The sequence below is a fragment of the Coffea eugenioides genome, chromosome 1 (assembly GCF_003713205.1).
Source record: "Coffea eugenioides isolate CCC68of chromosome 1, Ceug_1.0, whole genome shotgun sequence".
In the NCBI taxonomy this organism is placed as follows: domain Eukaryota; kingdom Viridiplantae; phylum Streptophyta; class Magnoliopsida; order Gentianales; family Rubiaceae; genus Coffea; species Coffea eugenioides.
The window spans coordinates 15,312,320-15,334,822 of record NC_040035.1 but is presented as its reverse complement, the minus strand read 5'-3'; the positions used below and the strand labels follow the sequence as shown (position 1 = coordinate 15,334,822).

Sequence of the window (22,503 nt, the reverse complement as noted above, 5' to 3'; positions counted from 1 at the left end):
ATGGAAAGAGCGCAGACCCCTTGGACCTGGGAAAATTTTATAAGGGAGTTTAATGAAAAGTTTCTCCCGCCTTTGATTCAAGAGAAACGGGAGGACGAATTCATAAAATTGAGATGGGGGGTTTCTAGTGTGGCCGAATATGAAGGGAAATTTACTAATCTTTCTAAGTACGCTCCGGAATTGGTGACTAATGAACGGAGAAGGATAAGGTGCTTTGTACAAGGACTTAATGCGGAGATTCAAAAGGGGTTAGCAGCAGCCCGAATCTCTACGTTCACTGAAACCCTAGAGAAAGCGCAGAGAGTCGAAAGTGCAAGGCTACAAGTCAAAGATTTTTATGCCAAAAAAAGAGGCGCTCCTAGTCATCCTCTTGGACAAGCAGATAAGGGTGTCCCACCTTCTAAAAAGGAAAAAGGAATGGGAGGAGTGGAGATACTTAGTACACCAAAAGGGACTCAAAACAGAGGAGGCCACAATGGACGAGATCAATCGAGAGGGACACCTCCAAGTAGTCAGGCTGTAGCTCCTCAATTTATTTGTGGTTATTGTAGTAAACCCAACCATACAGAGAATGAGTGCTGGAGGAAATCGAAAAAGTGTTTGTACTGTGGCAGTGCCGAGCATCAGCTCTCGAGATGTCCAAGTGTGCTGACGGGAAGAGTTAGTACTCAAAGGTCAGAGAAGTCGGCGTCTAAACAATCTAGTGCTAGAGGAAGTCGACCTAAGGTGTCGGCTAGGATTTATGCATTAGACTATCGGCAGGTTTCCGATTCCACTAAGGTCGTTGAAGGTATGGTTCTTGTTTTCCATTACTTAACTAAGGTTCTAAGTGGCCGTGGTACGACACACTCTTTTACAAACTCTAGGTTCATGAGTGGGGTAGAAGTGAGACCGATTAAGTTTCCCTATGACTTGGAAGTTAGAACGCTCTAGAGATCAAAGTTTGGTTACTAATTGGGCGAATAGAAATGGTGAGATTTGGGTTGGAGAGTATAAGTTGTTGATCAATTTGATAATCCTAGCTATTAAGAAGTATGATGTTATCCTAGATGTGAATTTCGAAGACAAAATTCCTTTTAAGGAGGGAAGGATGTGAGGACCCGAATTTTACTTACTTTTAATTCTATTTTACTGGTTTATTTAATTATTTATTCAGCCGTTTTTTCTGAATAATTTATTTCAACCATTTTAAATCCATTTACATTGAACAAGGTCTCACTTATATTTTTAAAACGTCCCGTTAGCAAAATTAATTTTCTGCGACTCGTTTAGTAAGGAATAGCGAATACACATTTTTCGAGACAATATTCGATCCGAGAGTGTAATAATCTTGGAGAATTAAGAATGATCAATAGTAGACTAAGAAAAATTAATTGAGGGATTAGATGTGAGTTAGTTAAAATTAAGCTTTTATCGCGTTCGCGTCGAAAATTTCTCGTAACTCGCGCCGGTGCGATTAATTGGAGATTTGAGTATGTGATACTAGACTCATAAGTATGAGTAGTTACAATATTAGAGGAAGTACCTTGGAGGATTAGTGCGTAAGTGTATCAAACGAGAGAGAAAGTGGTAGTACAAAACCCTATTTCGCACTATTGAGCGTTGATTTTTGTGCACACTTTATGGCTACCTTTTTCATTCTTTCCCTCCAAGCAATTAAACCACAAAACCCTCATCTCTCACCGACCAAGAAGAAAAGAAAAGGGAAGAAAGAAACTTCATCTCCTAGCTTCAATTTTACTTGCAAATCATCATCCAACTTCATAGATTCTTGGGTTTTCATTCCATCTAGGAGAAATGAGCAATCTTGTGGAAACTTTGGTGGAAAAATCTGGTCCTCATCTAGAGTTTAAAGGGGTAATCACTTTATCTCTTTAATCTTTCCATTTCTCCAAAGTTTATCGGTTAATCTTCATGGGTTTGAAACCCTAATCGCGTTTATAGGCTAGCGGACTTGAGGAACCATTTATCGCGCATTAAATCATAGGCTAGCTGTCTTGATGAGGCCTCTAGGTAGCTGACTTGAGGCTTGATTTTTTTATTATAGCTGTTTATGTGATATATAGTTTGATTATGGTTAGAAAATGGAGAGAAATCGAAGGAAAGTTGCGAAAGGAAGCTGGCCAAAATTCTGGTAATGTTGTTCTATTTTCATTTCAAAATTTTGATGCTCGATTGGCTGTTAAATTGATGGGTATATGTTGTATTATGTGTATAGAAAGTGTCTTTCAAAAATCGTATCGAATGGTTGCACAAAACTTGAGTTTTGGTAAAGATTCAAATCTAGAAAACGCCTAGCGGGGTGCTCGGGCAGTGGTTCTTTGTCCGAACATAACTTTTTGTACAAACGCTGAAATTGAGTGTCGTTTATGGCATTCAAAACTAGACATTTAGTGCTTTCCAACGGTATAAAATTTCTGTGACGCCCCCATTTCTCCCTAAGGCGAACCAGAGGGCATCCGCGGGACGCCTGCCCAACTCTCGCCAGGACTCATGGCAATATCCGTTCAAGCTTAGCACAATACTATTCAACAATACTAGATAAGTAAGAAAGTGCAGAAAACTTCCAAATTTAACAATATATATAACGATTATCCAATCCTTACATCAAATTCCCAAAATTTACATCAATACCCAAAATATACAACATTCAGATACATCAAATATCTAAAACATACATTAGATTCCCAAAAGTACAACCAATAAGAGGTTTAGCCAAAATACATTAGAAACCCTAAGCCAAAAGTGCACCAAAAGGGTTCCTCCAAGTCTCATTCCATGCCCAATCTTGTTAAGGAAAACAAATCTACAGGGTGAGCAAAACGCTTGGGTATACCCTAGGGGGGAGGTGATGTGATACCCTAAAAAAAAAAAGAAAAAATTGGCCGAAAGTTTTTTTCAGAGAATCCGGCCGTATATCCGGCCAGTTCTTGGTCGGATTGGCAGGGGATTTGGAAAATCTTGATTTCGCCGCTACCACGAATTCGGCCGAAAATCCGGCCAAATCTTGGCCAGATTGTGACGTGGCACTTTGGCAGCCAAGTTTGACTGGCTGATTTTCCTACGTTCTTATCTTGCTTCTTGGCTGATATTTCTTCATTTCTTCTCCTTGCTTGGCCGAGCTTCATGAGGGAGAAAAGAGAGAAAGAGAGCTTCATCTTGCACCATCCTTTCTTGTCCAATTCTTGAGTTTCAACCGTTAGTTTTGGAAACTACTCCATACAAGTGCTCACCAAGGAAGTTGTGTGACAGCCCTACCTTCCTCTAAGGCGAACCAAAGGGTTTGGCAGACCGCCTGTCCAACTCTCGCCAAGACTCGATCGCTCTCATCAAGTGAAATAAGATATAACCTCGAGACTAAGCGAAAAACAATTCCCAAACTTGAAACATATACTTACATTCATATCCATCTCAAACAAAAATACAATCCCAATTAGAACAAAAGCTTTAAGTTCTTACTACATCCAACCTTATCCAAACACTAGTGCGAGAACAATAAAAAAAATAAAATTTCAAAAAAACTAGACCAAGCTAGTCTGCACAGGACTCACGCTCTCGCTCGTATCCCCTGTAAGAAAAACAAAGCTAACGGAATGAGTTAAAAGCCCAGTGAGGTTCCATACACATAGCCAAATAATTAAACAAGGACATTAATCATGTAATAACAAGTAATCCAGAAAATATTTACAATATAAAGTAATGATAGTACATTCATTAAAAGGATACATGGTCACATGGAGCCCTTCGTTCATTCATTCCACCAACCATTTCCTTATTCCTCCAGCATTAAAAATAATTTCATTTGTAAGTGAAAACCCCTCCATTGTTCTTGCCATTCATTCATTCATTTCATTTTCCCCCTACTGGACACTGGCCAGTCTCCACCAGATTTCGTGGTCATATTCGAGTATACCAAACATTAACCCAGGGTCACCAATCGCCCGACCGAATCCGCTTCTGGCTCGAGTCGATCGGCAACAAAAGGCAAGGGCCCAGTTCAGCCGAAAGGCTTACATTCATGTACAAGTAGTATTTAAACATTTAATCATTGTTAATTTCACATTCATTTAGGTTGAATGCGATAAAGTACACACTCACCTAGCAAAATTCATTTTTAGAAATCATTGAAAACATTTAACATTTAATCCAACATTCATAAATAGTCACATAGTTGGAGCGTCTCCACATGTCATTGGAAACATAACGTACAAAGAACACTCACCTATTTAAGCAAAATAACGTCCAAAGTTTCTTTCCGGATAATACCCTCAATTACCAAGGAACCTTAATAATAACCAGGAGAAAATATTACAGTTAAACCATCCAAAGTTTAGGTGAACCAAAGAAAATCCAAATAACTACTAGTACAAAGTATAAGTATAGTTTTGGAAGTGAAAAGAGTACATTTAAACCAAAGGCCATGAGTAAAATATTTGTAAAACTTATGCTCGCTCGTTAAATTTTGAAATCTCCATTTGAGTCGAAGAAACGAAGAAAACGTATTTCTATTAGTCGTAAATATCATTTTTCCAAGGGTACAAGTTTCAGCCAGATTCTAACTTATATACCTCAAATAAAGAAGATTTGAATACCTTAGATGATTCAAGTTAGTTTCATCATCAACCCTTACTCAAGTCGCGAGTACATCTACCTAGCCCTCGAGTGCAAATTTGGGCAGCACGCCCTTTGTATTTACCTATTTTTCAGCCATTTATGGCTTCATTATTTTCCTCAATCAGCCCCCAAAATTACCCACAAATAATCTCATTACAATAGCCGTTCAATAGGCTAAAAGTCATTCCATTACAAAATCAAGCTAGAAAAGTGACCGGAAATAAGGTTTAAGACAAAGAACAAAATGACAGGTTTGATGTCTTTTAGCGTATTGGTCACAACTAAAGCTACACCTATCAGATTGAGGTAAAATTTATACCATTTTGAAGCTAAGACAAAGGGCTACAACTTTGATGAAGACAACTCAGCCCGGTTCACAGTTTATCTAGGTCGAATTTACAGATTACCGATCCCGAATTTCACTGTCAGGCTGGTTAACAGCATTGGGTTCACATGACAATAACTCAGGCTACAAAAGTCCGATTGAGGCATTTTTGGATGCGTTGGAGAGCTAAAACATAGGACTACAACTTTAATGTTTTGGCCAAATACTAATTTGATATGGATTAAGGTGAAAAAATGAAGCCAGAATGATGAAATGTCAACTGTCCGCAAAACTCTACCTATAGCAGTCAAGGGTATTTTTTGTCATTTCACGTGATACAGTGCTCGGATTGAGATGAAATTTTACAGACAGCTATAAATTATCATTTAATACAACTTTTATGTTTTAAGCTAAATCCAATTCAGCCTCCATCATGCCCGAATGAAACTGGTCAGAACAGGGCATCTTAAGGATTTAAAGCTGGAATTCAAGACATTCAAGGTCTAACCTATTATTCATGTATAGAACCACTACTCCCACTTCCTATCTAAGATTATTCACATCATATTCTATCTAAACAATAAGAAATATAACTAACCAATTCAAAACCCTAACTCACAAATCCACCATAATCATCAAATTGACTTAAATAGCTATCGTAGGCCAAGAATACAAGTTGCTACATAAACTTAAGCAAGATTAAAGGAAAGAAATATGATGGACAGCCAATATACCTCACTAAGATGCTTGTAAGAGACATCCACCACATCTCCTTGTAAACTTTTAGCACACCAAGCTTCCCAAGTGCTCAAAGAAAGGATTAATCGGTTTAGATTCTTGATTTTTCACTCAAATAAGCTAAAATCCCAAAGATAAAATGAGGTTTTCTTCTCTTGTTTTTCCCTCTCAAGGTTCAGCCACCATAACTGAAAAATGAAGAAGAATGAAGTCCAAGAAAGGTTAAGAAGCTTGGTCTTAGTTTAGGTCAAAGATGGTTGGATTGCTTCCACTTGTCACCACAAGGTTTCATCTTGAATTTTTTCTTCTTTTCCTTGGTTTTATAAGTCAAAAATTTTGGCCATATTGAGCTGATAAGGGGCTGATATTATGCACTAATAACAATGAGATGAAGTTAAGAAAGTGGTGGTCAAGTGGTGTGTTCAATCGGTAGTGAACGGTACACGTCGGCTCACACCGTTTTTCCTCAACTCGCACGTACTAGGGTTTTAACTTATAATTCACTAACTTATTATTATTACTTCTAATCACACACTTAATATCATCTAAAACTCACTCTTAATCACCAAATTTAGTACACACTCCGTACCGATTACGCACACTACGAAAAGACGTGAAAACCTTAGTTTACCCTAACGATGAATGAAAAGGAAAAACTCTTAATTCTATTCTTTATTCCAACCCTTGGGGATGTAAATGAGTAGTATAGCTATTATAAGATAATGGATTTCAAATAAAAGGGACTTTTAAGAAAAATATGATGAATTTTACAATTCCATAGATTAAAATTAGGGTTTCGACTAAAATATGAGAGATTTAAGAAAACATGTTAGTCACAAGTAAAACTAGGGTTTTGAGTACAAGTAGGGTTTCTAATCTTTAAAACAAAAAAATGTCTTAAAACAAAAAATAAAATATAGAAACCGTAATAACCTAAAAGTCGAGGTATCACAAGTTGGAAGGAGTTGATGGAGTAATTTTGGAAGGGCAAGCTCTAAGCTATCATTTTCTTGAGGTTTCAAGGTAATCTTTGCTAGAAATCCTTTTCTACTAGTAATATGCTAGATATTTGTGATTTCGAGTTGCAAAATATGTGGTTTATGAGGAATATTGTGGGTTGAAGTAGTGATTGAGGAATTTTCTATTTTATAGTGAATTTTCTGCCCTTATGTGATGATTGAGGCTTGGCCATGTTGTGAGGGGTTGCTATATGAATTATTGAGGTACTATGTGCTAGATGGCCTTGTCTAAAAGAATTTCCAACTTTTGTGCATCAATTCTAGTTTTAGGGTTTCGAATTGGGGCTTAATTGTGATTGATTTTGGAGCTATCAATTGGCTCAAATTGAAGGAGTATTGTGGCCTAATTAGGTATGTTGTATGGCCTATGATTTGTATGTGTAATTGTGATTGAATTGAGATGTGATTGGTGATGTATTGTAGGATAGGAAAGTGTATGAAGAAATTAAGGGAAAGTGCTGTCCAATCTTTGAGAGCATTTGATTGCTTTGAGTTTGAGTTAACTCTTGGTAGAAATGAAGGGCTTGGACTTGATCGAGGAAACTGTCTATGATGGATGGATCATGAGCTGTGGTTGGTGAGTGATTCCAAAACTGTTTCCAAAGTTATTTTTGAACGATTTCTTGCACTGTTTACTCGATTGCATATCATGTGTGCTTGCATGTGAATTCATGACATGATTTGGCTCCAATGAGTTCTTGGGAAGTCTTGTACTTAGAACCAACGTCTCCACCACTGTTTATTTGGAGCACAAATAGCTCCCTATTACTATTTGACTGTTACTGGATCTGTTTGAGCGTTGGATGTTTAAGTACAATGATTTTACTGGCTCACAAGAGCAATAAATGTACATTTGATTACTGATTCATGACATCATTGAAATGAACTATTGTAAAACTTATTTGATTACTGATTTTTACTGAACACTCGCTGAGTTTCTAGCTCACCCCACAATATTTTCTTCCCCCCACAGAGCTCGAGGGAAAGGAAGTACGTGTAATAAGTTATTAATGTATCTGGAAGATTATCTCATGTGTATTTTGCTTTTTGATTCACTTGTGGTATGTAATTCGTGGAACTTTGGAAGATGTAATATTGAGACTGATATCGTAATTGTAATTATTTGGGAACTGAGAACTTTTGTCTTATTCGGGGAATTGTACCACTATTTGAGATTTGAATGTAATTGTACCACTATTTGAGATTTGAATGTATGTACGTATACGTTCTAAGTTTGGAAAATGTTATTTCGTTTATTATTAAGGTTGTACCCTATGTTATTGGATGTGAGTGATGAAATTTATTTGAGAACTGTAGTGAGTCCCGGTGAGATTTGGGCAGACGGTCTGCCGAACCCTTTAGTTCGCCTTAGGGGAAGGTGGAGCTGTCACAGTTGGTATCAGAGCTTAGGCTTCAGATCTCTGTAGTGTATCCTAAGCTAAAAGTTTAGGGTGCTGGACTGTGGGACTGATTTGAAAGTTAAGTGACTGTTTGTAGGGATGAAAACCAGACAAAAGGTATTAGAGTGATTCGTGGTTTTTGATTGATTTTCGAGGACTTTCTTGGCCTGATTAGTACGAGTTAGAATGTCAAGGACGATATTTTCTCAAGGGGGAGAGATTGTGATAAGAACGTAGGAAAATCAGCCGGTCAACTGCCAAAGTGCCACGTCATAATCCGGCCAAGATCTGGCCGGATTCGTGGCACTGGCGAAATCAAGATTTTTCCAAATCCCCCGCCAATCCAGCCAAGTATCCGACCAAGAACTGGCCGGATATACGACCGGATTCTCTGAAAAAAACTTCCGGCCAATTTTTTTTTTCAGGGTATCACAATCTCTCCCCATTGAGAAAATGTCGTCCTCGACATTCTAACTAGTACTAATCAGGCCAAGATAGTCCTCGAAAGTCAATCAAATACTACGAATCATTCTAATCCCTTTTGTCTGGTTTTCATCCCTACAAACAGTCACTTAACTTTCAAATCAGTCCCACAGTCCGGCACCCTAAACTTTTAGCCTAGGATACATCACAGAGATCTAAAGCCTAAGCTCTGATACCAACTCAAACGAATACACTTAATGTACATGATTAAACACTTGAAAAACTTTACAAATCAAAACGTGATACTTGATTAAAAGGCAATTAGGGTTATGATTACAAAAGAACGTTTACACTAGCTCGACCCTTTCTTCAAAATCACGGTTCAAAAGTGTTGTCCCCTGTAAGAAAAACAAAGATAATGGGAAGGGGGTGAGCTTACGCTCAATGAGGTACCAAAATAAAAGTAATCACGAATCATGGCACGTTTGCCCAAGGATCTAGCGAGGATGTCCAACGCTTGGAATTGCGGGATCTAGAACCAAACGGACGACACGATTTGATTCAAGACGGTAGACGACACTCCGATGAAGGTGAATACTCCAGGGGAATAGGTCGGTAGAACAATCTAGGACAGGACGCAAGACTGCTCAAAACCCTTGCCAAAGCAAGTAAAGGGGTCGAATCTCTCGACTGATGTGTGCACGGACCTTGGCCCACCAATGACCCAGTTCAAGTACCATTGGGCCCAGTCACATGTGCACGGGCTAAGCAATTCAAGGAACGTTCAAGACCAACATGGAGTTCACTAAGATATTGAGGGCTTGGAGAGAGACAATCGAGTCGTTTACACCATGATCCAAGTCCACGAAGAGTCAAGCGGGCCACCAAGCAAATAAGGCCTTAGGCCCCATCAATTAGTTAGCAATTAGTTAATGATTAAGTAAGAGCATGGGCCGGCCCATCTTGTTCCAAAAACATGGGCCGACTTTTTCCTTTTCCTAGCCTTTAGGGTTTTAGTCACTTTAGCCTATAAATAGGCTTGCTTTGTAAGGTTTAAGGGAGACGTTTTATCAATAAAGTTTTCAAAAAAATGGATGAAAGAGTTTAGGAAAATTTCCTAAAAATGGATGAGAGAATATATGAAAGTTTCCTAGAATGGATGAGAGAATATAGGAAAGTTTCCTAAAATGGATGAGAGATTATAGGAGAGTTTCCTAAAATGGATGGGAGATTATAGGAGAGTTTCCTAAAATGGATGAGAGAATGTAGGAGAGTGTTCCTAAAATATAGGAGAGAATGTAGGAGACTGCCCCAAAATATAGGAGAGTGTCCAAGTGAAAACAAAGAAACCCTAGCGCAAATGAAACCCTAGCCGCAAGTAGACACCCTAGCCGCAAGTAGAAAACCCTAGCCGCAAGGAAAACCCTAACAAGAGAAGGAAACCCTAGCAAGATAAGGAAACCCTAGCAGCCGTCACGTTATTGTTCTTGCTGCCCAAGCAACAACCAATTAACGAGACAGATTTGGGAGCAACGTTGAAACACCAACAAACCAGAATTTTTTTGATGCACAAACGACTCAAACGCAAGAAACAAGTTGTGGACAGAAATTATCAACAAACTAGACACAACACAAAGGAGATAACACACTAACAGATTTTGTGGTCGGATGAACAGTAACGTGAACAGTGCCGGATAAACAGTAGCGGGTGAACAGTGTCGGATGAACAGTAGAACAGTAGGGTGAACAGTGTCGGATGAACAGTGACGTTTTTTTTTTTTTTCTATAAAACAAGGCAGCGGAGAAATAAGGAAAACTAGGACAAGACTACGGATATAACGGAAGATACCTCCACCAAAGCTCTGAAGCCAACTGATACGTTCCTCGATCAACACGTTTCGAGACACGTAGCACGTTTGCCCAAGGATCTAGCGAGGATGTCCAACGCTTGGAATTGCGGGATCTAGAACCAAACGGACGACACGATTTGATTCAAGACGGTAGACGACACTCCGATGAAGGTGAATACTCCAGGGGAATAGGTCGGTAGAACAATCTAGGACAGGACGCAAGACTGCTCAAAACCCTTGCCAAAGCAAGTAAAGGGGTCGAATCTCTCTCTCAAGAAGAATCGAAAATATGCAAAACTTTATTGATAAAACGTCTCCCTTAAACCTTACAAAGCAAGCCTATTTATAGGCTAAAGTGACTAAAACCCTAAAGGCTAGGAAAAGGAAAAAGTCGGCCCATGTTTTTGGAACAAGATGGGCCGGCCCATGCTCTTACTTAATCATTAACTAATTGCTAACTAATTGATGGGGCCTAAGGCCTTATTCGCTTGGTGGCCCGCTTGACTCTTCGTGGACTTGGATCATGGTGTAAACGACTCGATTGTCTCTCTCCAAGCCCTCAATATCTTAGTGAACTCCATGTTGGTCTTGAACGTTCCTTGAATTGCTTAGCCCGTGCACATGTGACTGGGCCCAATGGTACTTGAACTGGGTCATTGGTGGGCCAAGGTCCGTGCACACATCAGGATTACTGTGGATCCAACTAAGGTAGAAGCCGTTTCTAAGTGGAAACAACCAGAAAATCCTACCGAAATTTGGAGTTTCTTAGGGTTAGTGGGGTATTACTGCTGGTTTATCAAGGACTTTTCTAAGATCGCGAAACCCCTAATCGAGTTGACTAAGAAGTATGACAAGTTCATATGGGATCTTGAATGCTAGAAAGGGTTCCAAGAGCTGAAGAAGTGTTTGACCGAGGTACCTATATTAGCATTGTCGAATGGAGGAGATAGTTTCATGGTTTATACAGATGCTTCAAAAGATGGGTTGGGATGTGTGTTGATGTAAAACGAAAAAGTAATTGCATATGTCTCCCGTAAGTTGAAACCTCATGAGCAGAATTACCCGACCCATGACTTGGAGTTAGCTGCAGTGGTGTTTGCCTTGAAAAAGTAGAGATATTATCTGTATGGGGTGACATTTGAGGTTTTCACAGATCATAAGAGTTTTAAGTATTTATTTTCCCATAAGGAGTTGAATTTAAGGCAACGTTGTGAGGATCCAAATTTTTATTTATTTATTTATTTATTTTTATTTTATTTTACTAGCATATTTATTTATTTAATTATTTATTTATTTGTTCCAATTAATTTATTTCATTCATTTTAATTACATTTGCATGGTACATTGCCTCAATATTATATTTTAGCACATTTGTCTTTAAAGTTAATTTTTCTTCCGCTCGATTAGTGAGAATTAGAGAAAACACATTTTTCGAGGTAATATTCGGTTCGAGAGTGCAGTGGTCTTGGAGAATTAAGGGTGATCAATTATAGACTAAGAAAGGTTAATTGAGAGATTAGAAGTGAGTGAGTTGAATTAAGCTCAATTAGGAGTACTAATGGGTCACTATTCATTTGTTGACTTTTGCACCAAAGATAGCTTTATGTCACTTCATCCTTTTCATCAAGTCACATCACCCAAAAGGCTCACCAACCCTCTCTTCTTCCCTCCCCTTGGCCGGCCACTCTCCTCTCCCATTTAGCAAAAATTTCAGCTAGCATCTTCTTCATTTTGCTCCCAAAAACTTGATCCAATCTAGCCCATTCTCTTGGATTATCATCAAGCTTAGTAGGAGTCTTGAAAGAGGAGAGATTCTTGGTGGTTTAGAGCTTGACTTCTTGTGGTTTGGCCTACTACTCTTGGAGGAAAGGTAACTCTCCAAAACCCTCATTTTCTTCCAACTTATGGTTAGTTTTTAGTTAGTTTTAACTAGTTTAGCTTGGGTTGTTGACGGGTTCCATGAACCTTGACTTTAGGTAGATATCTTGAGGAAGATTCTTAGGTTGTGACCTTGAGGATTTCTTGTTTGTTTGGTTGATATTGTAGTGATTTATAGCTTGGTTTTGGTATGAAGATTTGGAAAGAAAATTTGAAGAGAAAATGGTGCAAGAACTGTCCGATTTTTGTTGATTCATTTCCCTTATGTTAATTTCGAATTTTGTGGTTATATTGATGTCAAAATGCATGTTATATGTTGGGGTATATATATGTAAATTATCCCCTGCTCATCTTAGTCCGTATCTTTTGATGATTACAAAACAAATGGATGTCACTAATATTCCCTAAATAGATGTTTTCAGATTTGGAGCAAAACAGGCTAACAAATGTTGAAGCATGTGTCGGACGCACAAAAAATCTGCATTGGCCGTCTGACAACCTTCGAGCAACTTCGGACGCATAAGGAACTCACTCTCGGACGTCCGAAGATAATAAGCCAAGTTCTCTAAACTCGCTGACTTCGTTCGGACGAACATTACCTGAATACCGGACATCCGACAAACGGTGCGACACTTCGGACGCAAAGTATTGAAGCACCGGACGTCCTAAACATTTCAAGAAAACTTCTTGAACTCACTATGTGATGCCCCGAAAAGTATGAGTGTGAGAACCCGAAAATTTTCTAATTTTCTAGGGTTTATTTTTTAAACGCCCGCCTTTTCTACATTTTCTTGATTAGAAAAATTCCCCAGATAAAGTTTATGAGCAAAGATAGTTTTAAAATGATTTTTCTAGTATCGGTTAGTTTTTGAGAAATTAAGAGCGTATTTTGAACGTGGGACCCGCAAGTGCGGTAAATGCATTATATTTTTGATAGCTTGTTGGAATTTTGTATTAAGTGATATTATTTTACAATGTGTTAAGATATTTGTATTGGAGAGACAAAAAGATAAGTTTTGTACCAAAAAGGTGACAAGTGTCACCATAAGATTTAGTCTTGACATTTGACTTACTATTCCATCTTTTACCATTTACCATAATAACTTCAAAAAATTGACCAAAATATCTTCATTTCTAAGCTTCATATGGCCGAACCTCTCTTGACAAGAAGAAGAAAAAACACTCTCCAAGTTCTTGATTTCATCTTGCTCCAAATCATCAAAACAACTACTTAATCTTACTTTTGTTCCATAAAACCTCTTCACTTAGTGTTTGTAAGGTGTTTGGTGAAGTTATTTGGAAATCTAAGGAGACCTATTGTTCTCTCTCTCTTGTTTAAAGGTAAGTCATGAAGTACCACTCTCCTCCCTCTAGTGATGCTTAATTGATGATTAGTGGTGGTATAAGGTGCAACTTTATGGATTATTTCTTGGTTTTGGTTGAATTGGTGAAGTTTTATTATTTTTGGGATTTTTCTGTTTTAATACAAGCATGATTGTGTGGCTATGTATGATGATGGGAACTGATGTTTAATGACTCTAGGAGGTGGAAAAAGTGGAAGATTGCAATTAATTTCTGTTTTGGAAGAAATCTGGAAAATTAGGGTTCTTGGTTCTTCATTCTGTCCGAAATTTTTGGTCCTAGATAGAGGCCGAATTGGCCTTGGCTTAAAACATGAACGTTGTAGGGAATGACAATTTAGAGGTTCCTACAAAATTTCAGGTCAATCGGAGTAGTGTATCCTGAGAAAAGTCGAAATTACTATTGCTGTTCTGGTTCTACCCGAAATTGGGATTTGCGTCTGTAATGGGTTCTTTTGGTTGAGAATGCTTCTGAATTGGTTGTTGACGCCTTCTGATGAAATTTATCCCTGTTTCTTAGCTTTCAGCTGGTTTTGGAATTTCTGGATTTGGACTTGGATAGCCTGATTTATGATGTTTCCGCTAGAATGCATTCTGTGAATCTGTTTTTGTGATTCTGGTATGGTATCTTGCATTTTTGACCTGGTTACACTCGAAACTGGGTTGAGGGACCTTCTGTAATGTTGTAGCCCTATCTCTTAGCTTCGAAACGGTGTATCTTGCACCTTCATCCGACAAACGTGGTGCCTTTGGTGCCATTACCGGAAAATGATGTCAAAACCTATTTTTCTGGTTTTGAGCTTAACTTTCATTTCCGGACTTTTCCCTAACTTGACTTGTACTAGTACTACTTGGAGCTTGCTGAATGGCTATTGGATGAACTTTTTGTTGTGTGTGTACCTTTGGGTTGGAATGAGGAAATAATGAAGCCATGATGACTGGAAAAGTTAGCAAATTCAGGGGAAGTGCTGTCCGAACTTTGAAGGGATTTGTTTGCATTGAGTTTGTGATCTAAGACTTGGGTTTGAGCAAGGCAATGTTATATGCTGGATGATTTATGAGCCGTGGAGGTGAGTGACCCTAAACTATTTCCAAAGTACTTGTGAAATGTTTCTTGCATTATTTACTCGATTGCATCTCATGCGTGCTTGCATGTGAATTCATGATATGATTTTGGCTTCAATGAGTTCTGGGAAAGTCTTGTGCTGGACACCAACGTCTCCACTCTGTTTGTGGTTCATGTTCATGTTTATCTGGAGCTCAAAAAGGGGCTTCCTCTCTCTGTTCGTGTGTTATGCTCTATTTGAGCGTTGGGTGTTCAAGTGCTATGATTTCACTGGCTCACGAGAGCAATAAACGTACATTTGATCTTGGAATCATGACATCATTGAAATGCATTATTGTGAAATATATTTGATTTCTGATTTTACTGGTTACTCGCTGAGCTTCTAGCTCACCCCAAAAATATTTTATGCCCCTCCACAGGGCTCAAAGCGAAGGAAGGACTTGTTGTGCTTATTCACATGTCTGGATGGCCTATATCTTGTACAGTTTGGAGTTGGAATCATTTTATGTATAGTTGGGAATTGTTTCCGCTGCATTTGTGACATGTAATTATTGGAGACTTGGATGTATATTTGTGGACCATGTGATGTATATTTGAGGTTTATTCTTGTAATTCATTTGAGGACCTTAGTGAACGACTGAGTCCCGGCGAGAGCCGGGCAGGCGGCCCGCCGAACCCTCTGGTTCGCCTTAGGGGGAGGTGGGGCTGTCACACACTACCTGCGATCGGAGGCGAAAAACCTGCCTATCGGACGTCCGACACCACCAACGACTAGTTGACTCTTCAACTGCCTTCTATCCGTTGACAGCATTAATTGGAGTACTTTTTGGTCCCTTATAAATAGAAAAAGTCAACCACTTCAGAAGTACTTTTGCACATTGAGACTACATCAGATCTTGAGTGATTCAAGTGTGAGAATACTCCAAAAAGAAGATTTGTACTCTTAGTTGTGTAATTTTCAATAAGCTTTTTAAGTGTGTTTTAATTTCTTCAATAGTGTAACTTAGTGAGGGTTATCCGAGAGATTGTAAAACTTCCTTGCCTGATCAAGTGAGGCTTGGGGCAAGGAGGAAGTGATCCTTCCTTTGTACACAAGAGATTGGTTGTAAGTTGATCAACTTGAAGAAGCTTGCTATATAAAGTGATATTCAAACTCAAGTCGTGTTTGAAACTTGGTTTGCTATTCTATCTTTTTACTTACTGTCTTGCAATATAAACTGCTTATTTCTTCTACTCACAAGCACTTGTGCTTATTCATTAATTGTTCCTTTGTGAGGTCCTTTAGAAAAAGAGGGCAAGTTCTCGAAAAAGTGACTCACATCTTGGCTAGTTTTTAAACCACCTAATTCACCCCCCTCTTAGGTTGTCTTCGATCCTTACAATTGGTATCGGAGCTTGGTCTCCTAGAGATTAAGCTCAATCGGCTTTGGAGTAAAAATGACAACCAACAATGCCATGTTCTTTGAGGGACAATCAGTCACTAGACCTCCAATGTTCAATGGATCAAATTATGTGAGTTGGAAGGAGAGGATGATTATTTTCTTACAATCTATTGATATTGAGCTGTGGTTTATTGTCAATAAAGGTCCATATGATGCCTCTATTATTGATGAAGATACAAATAGGCCGAGATAAAAAATAAGAAGTGAGTTGACTGCTGAACATAGAACTCATCTCACTCTAAATGCCAAGGCGATGAATGTACTATATAGTGCTTTAGATTCAAATGAGTCTATTAGAGTCAATGGCTGTAAATCTGTAAAAGAGATTTGGGATAAACTTAGAGAAATCCATGAAGGAAGTGAGAATATAAGATAACAGAAGAAGTCCATTCTGGTCACTAAGTATGAATCTTTTAAGACGGAACCTCATGAAAACATTGACAAGATGTATTGTAGATTCAATGATCTTATTAAGGATTTAGAAGTGCTTGAGCAGAATTACTCTCTAGGTGAGAAAAAGAAAAAAATTCTGAATGCCTTATCGAAGAATTGGGAGAGTAAAGTGACTGCCATTGAGGAAGCCAAAGATCTAAATACCTTATCTATTGAATCTCTTATTAATTCACTGACTTCTTATGAGCTAAAACTCAAGTCCAAGGTGCAGGAAAAAGAAGACACAAAGGTGAGAAAGAATATTGCTCTGAAGGCCTCACAAGATGAAAATGATACAGCCTCCCTGGATGGAGATGACATGGAAGGTGATGACAATGATATTGCACTCATCACACGAGGCTTCAAAAGAATATTCAGCAAGAAAAGATTCAGAAAAGGTGGACCTAGCAATTCCTTTCCGAATCAGTTCAACAACTTGAGAAACAAAGGGAAGCTAGAGTTCAACAAAAAGCAAACTGATAAGTGCTTTGAATGCGGCCAACCTGAACACTATGCAAATGAGTGTCCAATGAAGAAAAAGAAGGAGAGCAAGGTTGAACGAAAATCATAGTTCAACAACTTTCAGATCACCTGGAATGACTGAAATTCAGAAGGTGAAGTCGAAGAAGAAGAGAAATCTGCCCAAATGACTTTCATGGCCATTGGTGATGAAGAGGTAACCACATGTAACTCTCAAACTGATAGTGATAGTGAATCTGATGATGATGTTAATTCGTTTTTGGAAAAAATGCACAATAGTTTGAAGGAATCCTATGTTAGAAACAAGGAACTAAAACAGAAAATTAACTTTCTGATACAGGACAATGCAAACCTTTTTCGACAAAACAAATATCTGAGAAATGAAAATGAGAACTTGAAAAGGATTGAAAATGATTTGCATGCTGAAGTTGATAGAAAAATAAACTTCTGTAATATACTCAGAAATGAACAAAGCAACTTGAAAAGAAGAATGGATGATCTTAGTCAGGTGCTTCAACATAAGAAACATAACTGTTTTCAATGGAATGACGCAAAACCTCATTTTGGTACTCATCAGATAAGACTGAATCAAAATGCAAATGAGTTTGCTATCCATAAGAAAAGGCAAGTCAGATTTATTAAACCTGTTCATTTGAATAATTCTTTTACTGAATGTACTTCTGTGTCAATTTGACCACATAAAAAGTAATTGTTATGTAAGAAAAAATATGAGAAATGGCATGAGATGCATGTGGATGGTTAGACATAATGTTAACTCTCAAGAACCCAAAAAATAAAGAGTACCAAATATTATCTTGTGGATCTCTGTGTATGTGAACCTGGTGAACACTGCTAAGGAATCAAAGTGGTTCATAGATAGTGGATGCTCAAGACATATGACTGGTGATACATCACAGTTCACCAAGCTCAAGCTAAAAGCAAGCGAAAATGTAACTTTTGGAGATGACAACAAAGCCAAAACTGTTGGAATTGGTGATGTTGGTAAGAATGGTCAAACCTTTGTTCACAATGTTCTTTTAGTCGACAATTTGAGCTACAACTTGCTAAGTGTTAGTCAATTGTGTGATAGGAATCTGTTTGTATTATTTAAAAAGCATGAATGCCTTATTCTTAACTCAAAATTCAACACTGTTTTCAAAGGAAAAAGAGTAAATGACATTTATGTAGTTATCCTTGAAAAAGTTGATTCCTCTAGCCTTAGTTGTCTCAAAGCAGCAAATGAGGACCTCTGGCTGTGGCATAGAAGGTTTTGTCATTTCAATATGGATTTGCTAAAAGAAATTTCCAAAAAGGAACTTGTTAGAGGGCTTCCAAAAATCAAATTTGAAAAAGACCGAATCTGTGATGCTTGCCAATTTGAAAAACAAGTCAAGGTATCTTTTAAAGCCAAGAAATGTGTTTCTACTTCAAATCCTCTAGAACTTTTACATCTTGATCTATTTGGTCCTACTCAAACCACAAGCCTAGGTGGCAAAAGATTTTGTCTTGTTGTTGTTGATGATTATTCTAGATATACTTGGGTAATGTTTCTTACACACAAAGATGATGCTTTTAAAAACTTTGTTTCACTATTTACAAAAGTTCAGAATCTGATCGATTTGAAAATCATCAAAATAAGGAGTGACAATGGCTCAGAATTTCGTTTCTATGGTTTTCCAGAATTTTGTGACAACAATGGTATTACACATGAATTTTCTATTACAAGAGCCCCCTAACAAAATGAGGTTGTTGAAATAAAAAATAGAACTCTTCAAGAGGCTGCTAGAACCATGCTTAGTGAATGTAATTTGCCAAAGTATTTTTGGGCTGAAGCTATAAACACAGCCTGCTATACCATGAACAGAGTATTTTTAAGACCAATTTTGAACAAAACTTGTGATTCCCCACCTTCCCCTAAGGCGAACCAAAGGGTTCGGCGGACCGCCGGGGCCGGGACTCAGTCAAACCTCAAATAAAACCACAGGAACAATCATAATAACACTCCAAAACTTAAAACCAAACTTATATACATTTCTATCTCAAAAGGGAGTACAAACTCAAATATACAAAATGTTCTTAATTCTTCATACATCCAACCCGTGCCAAGTGCTAGGCGAGAGCCATTACACAAGAAATTTCAAAGAACTAGACCAAGCTAGTCTATACAGAGCTCTCGTCCTTGCTCGCCTTCCCCTGTTAAGGAAAACAAAACTAAAGGAATGAGCTTAAAAGCTCAGTGAGGTTCCGAACACATAATCAAACGATAAGTCCACTTAAAGCGATAATCAAACAATAGGACCAGCAATAAGTCAAGAAATATTTACAATATAAAGTGATAATAACACATTCATTAAAAGGATACATGCTCACAGGGAGCCATTCATTCATTCGTTCATTCATTCTCCTTTCATTCCCTTATTCCCCCAATCATTTGAAAATGCATTTTGTAAGTAAAACCCTGCATTTGCATTGACATTCGTTCATTCATTTCATTCACCCCCTCCTGGACGTTGGCCAGGCTCCACTAGACTACAAGGTAATACTCGAGTATACCAAAAATTCACCCAGGGTCACCATATCGCCCGACCAAGTCCGCTTCTGGCTCGAGTCGATCGGTAACGAAGGGCAAGGCCCAGTTCAGCCAAAAGGCTTACATTCATGCGCAAGTAACGTTTCAATCATTGAATCATTGAAAATTTCATATTCATTTAGGTCGAGTGCGATAAAGTACACACTCGCCTAGAAAAATCGTTTTAGCAATCATTGAAAGCACTTAACACATTATCAAATAATTACAACAAGTCATAAAGTCAAAGAAAGTATAGCAAACAAGGAACACTCACCTATTTAAGCAAAATAACGTCCAAAGTATCCTTCCGGACAATACCCTCAATCACCAAGGAACCCTAATAATAACCAAGGAAAAATATTACGGTTAAACCATCCAAAGTTTAGGTGAACCAAAGAACATGAGTAAAATATTTGTAAAACTTTGAAATCTCTATTTGAGTCGAAGTGACAAAGAAAATGTATTTCTATTAGTCGTAAATTTCATTTTTCCAAGGGTACAAGTTTCGGCCGAGTTCTAGGTATATAAGAAGATGCAAATATCCTAGATGGTTCAAGTGGTATTCGTCATCGAATCCTTACCTAGTCCTCGAGTGTAAATTTGGGCAGCACGCCCTTTGTGTTTACCTATTTTCCAGCCATTTATGGCTTCATTCTTTTCCTCAATCAATCCCAAAGTTACACAAAAAATAATCTCATTTCAATAGCCATTCCATAGGCTCCAAGTCATACAAGTACAAAATCAAGCTAGGAGCATGTGCGGAAATGAAGGTTGAGTTGGAAAACAAAAGACAGATTTGACGTTGTTTTAGGTAACGGACACAACCGAAACTACGCTTATCGGATTAGGGTACAATTTATACCATTTCAAAGCTAAGACAGAGGGTTACAACTTTTATGAAGACAACTCAGTCCAGTTTGTAGTGTATCTAAGTTAAAATTCCAAATTACAGAACCAGCATCTCACATTCGGGCTTGTTAACTGCACTATGATTCAACGACAATAACTCAGGCTGCTGAAGTCCGATTGAGGTGTATCTTATGGCGTTTCGAATCCAAGACATATTCCTATATTTATTATGAAGACCTCCAAAGCTAAATCATGCATTTTCAGAGTCAAAAATTGAAATTCCCACGAAGATAGAAAACTGTCCGTGAAAATAGGGGTTATGGGCAGTCAAGGGTATTTGGGTCATTTCATAGGATATGTTGCTCCGATTGAGCTGAAATTTTTTAGGTAACTATAAAATATCAATATCTACAATTTTTATGTTTTGTGCTAAGGCTAGTTCGGCCTCGAACATGGTGAAATAGAACCGGGCAGAAGCAGGGCAGGTTATCATCCAAGCTGGAATTTATGCTTACAAACCAGAAATTTCTTTAGGCCAAGTAAACTAACATCTAAACACTAGCTATTTCACATATCAAAGCTATCAAACCATAACTAATCATTAATCTTCATATTAGGGCAGAAAATTCACCAAGAAACTGAAATTTTCATAAACCTACTTCAACCTATATAATTCTCTCACAAAATTTCTAATTCAACAACTACAACCACAAATTGCCCATTAATTGAAGTAAAGATGGAGTTTCTTGACAATTTACCTTTACAACTCAAGAAAGATAGTAGCTTAGGTTTCTTTCTCCCAAAACAACTCCACCAATAGTTTTAAACCTCCTTAGTGAGCACTTGTATGGAGTAGATTCAAGTTTGGTTGGTTGGAACTCAAGATTTGAGCAAATTTGGAAGCTAGAAATTGAAGAAGCTTTCCTTGTTTTACTCCTTAGAACAGCCGGCCAAGAGGGATTAGAAATGGAGAAAAATTGGTCAAAATTTGGTTTTAGTAAAGGTAAGAAGGTTTGGTCAAAATCCAACTACGAATCGGATCGCGACACGTGGCCCCTTAGATGTTTAAGTTTATCTTCTTGTCTCTCCATACTAATTAATCTAACTAATCTCTAATTGTCTCCTAGCACCTTGTAAAATATTATCACTAAATACAAAACTCACTTAGTCACCAAAATTATATCGCACTAGCGGGTCCCACGTCTATAACGCACTTCAAATTAACGTACACTAACTCATACTTGGAAAAATGATTTTAAAACTATACTTACTTATAAAAATGCATAGAGAATTTAATATTTCCAAGGAAAGTATAAAATGTAGGCAAAGAAATAGAATAATGCTGAGAAAATGTGAAAATTTTTGGGTTCTCACACTCTCTCCCCCTTAAGAAATTTCGTCCTCGAAATTTTACCTTCGGTTGCTTCAGACGAGTCTGGAACTTGTCGGTTGTCTAAGGCATAAACCTTTGCCGGCACAATTGTTCGATTTCCCTCTTTCTTTCACTGGTTTTGATTTGGTTCCATCCAGTAATTGATTACTACTCTCCCGTGACTGTTTCCTTGGGCAGTTACTAACTTGATGATCCCCACTTCCGCAAATCAAACACTTCCGCCCTTTTCGCCAACAATCATTCTCAGCGTGATTAGCCTTTCCACAGTAGCCACAAGTCGAGTGAGAAGCCATCTTTTGGCTTCCTGGAGAAATCTCCCCATGTCCAATTTGACTACCTTTTGTAGACCTTTCATCTAACACCCCTAATGTCCATGGTGGGCGGGGTAACGGGTTCACTTTCTGCACTTTAGAAAGTGCGATTGATTCACTAGGTTCCTCAATCACACTACCAGCTGCACCTCTTTTCTGAGTTTGGGAGGCTTTTACCTGTGCCTTTGCATTCTCAATTCGTTGGGCTTTCTCAAGGGCCTCCGTAAACGTATTAACCTGAACCGCCACTAGAGTTTCTTGAATTTCCAAATTCAATCCCTGTATAAACCGTCTCACTCTTCTCTGTTCCGTGGCCACTAATTCGGAAGCAAACTTGGATAGTTTGGTAAATT

At 38.1% G+C, this 22,503-nt stretch overlaps 1 protein-coding gene across 1 annotated transcript; it reads left to right on the top strand.

Moving 5' to 3' along the window:
- On the top strand, positions 1-933 carry LOC113768415. Its single transcript, XM_027312763.1, has one exon. It carries the CDS (start codon positions 1-3, stop codon positions 931-933), a length of 933 nt encoding a protein of 310 aa, XP_027168564.1.
- Positions 934-22,503: the final 21,570 nt, after the last annotated feature.

Bases quoted from the DNA above. Each gene is read 5' to 3' on its own strand.
- LOC113768415 (XM_027312763.1), top strand. From the start codon at position 1: ATGGAAAGAGCGCAGACCCCTTGGACCTGGGAAAATTTTATAAGGGAG.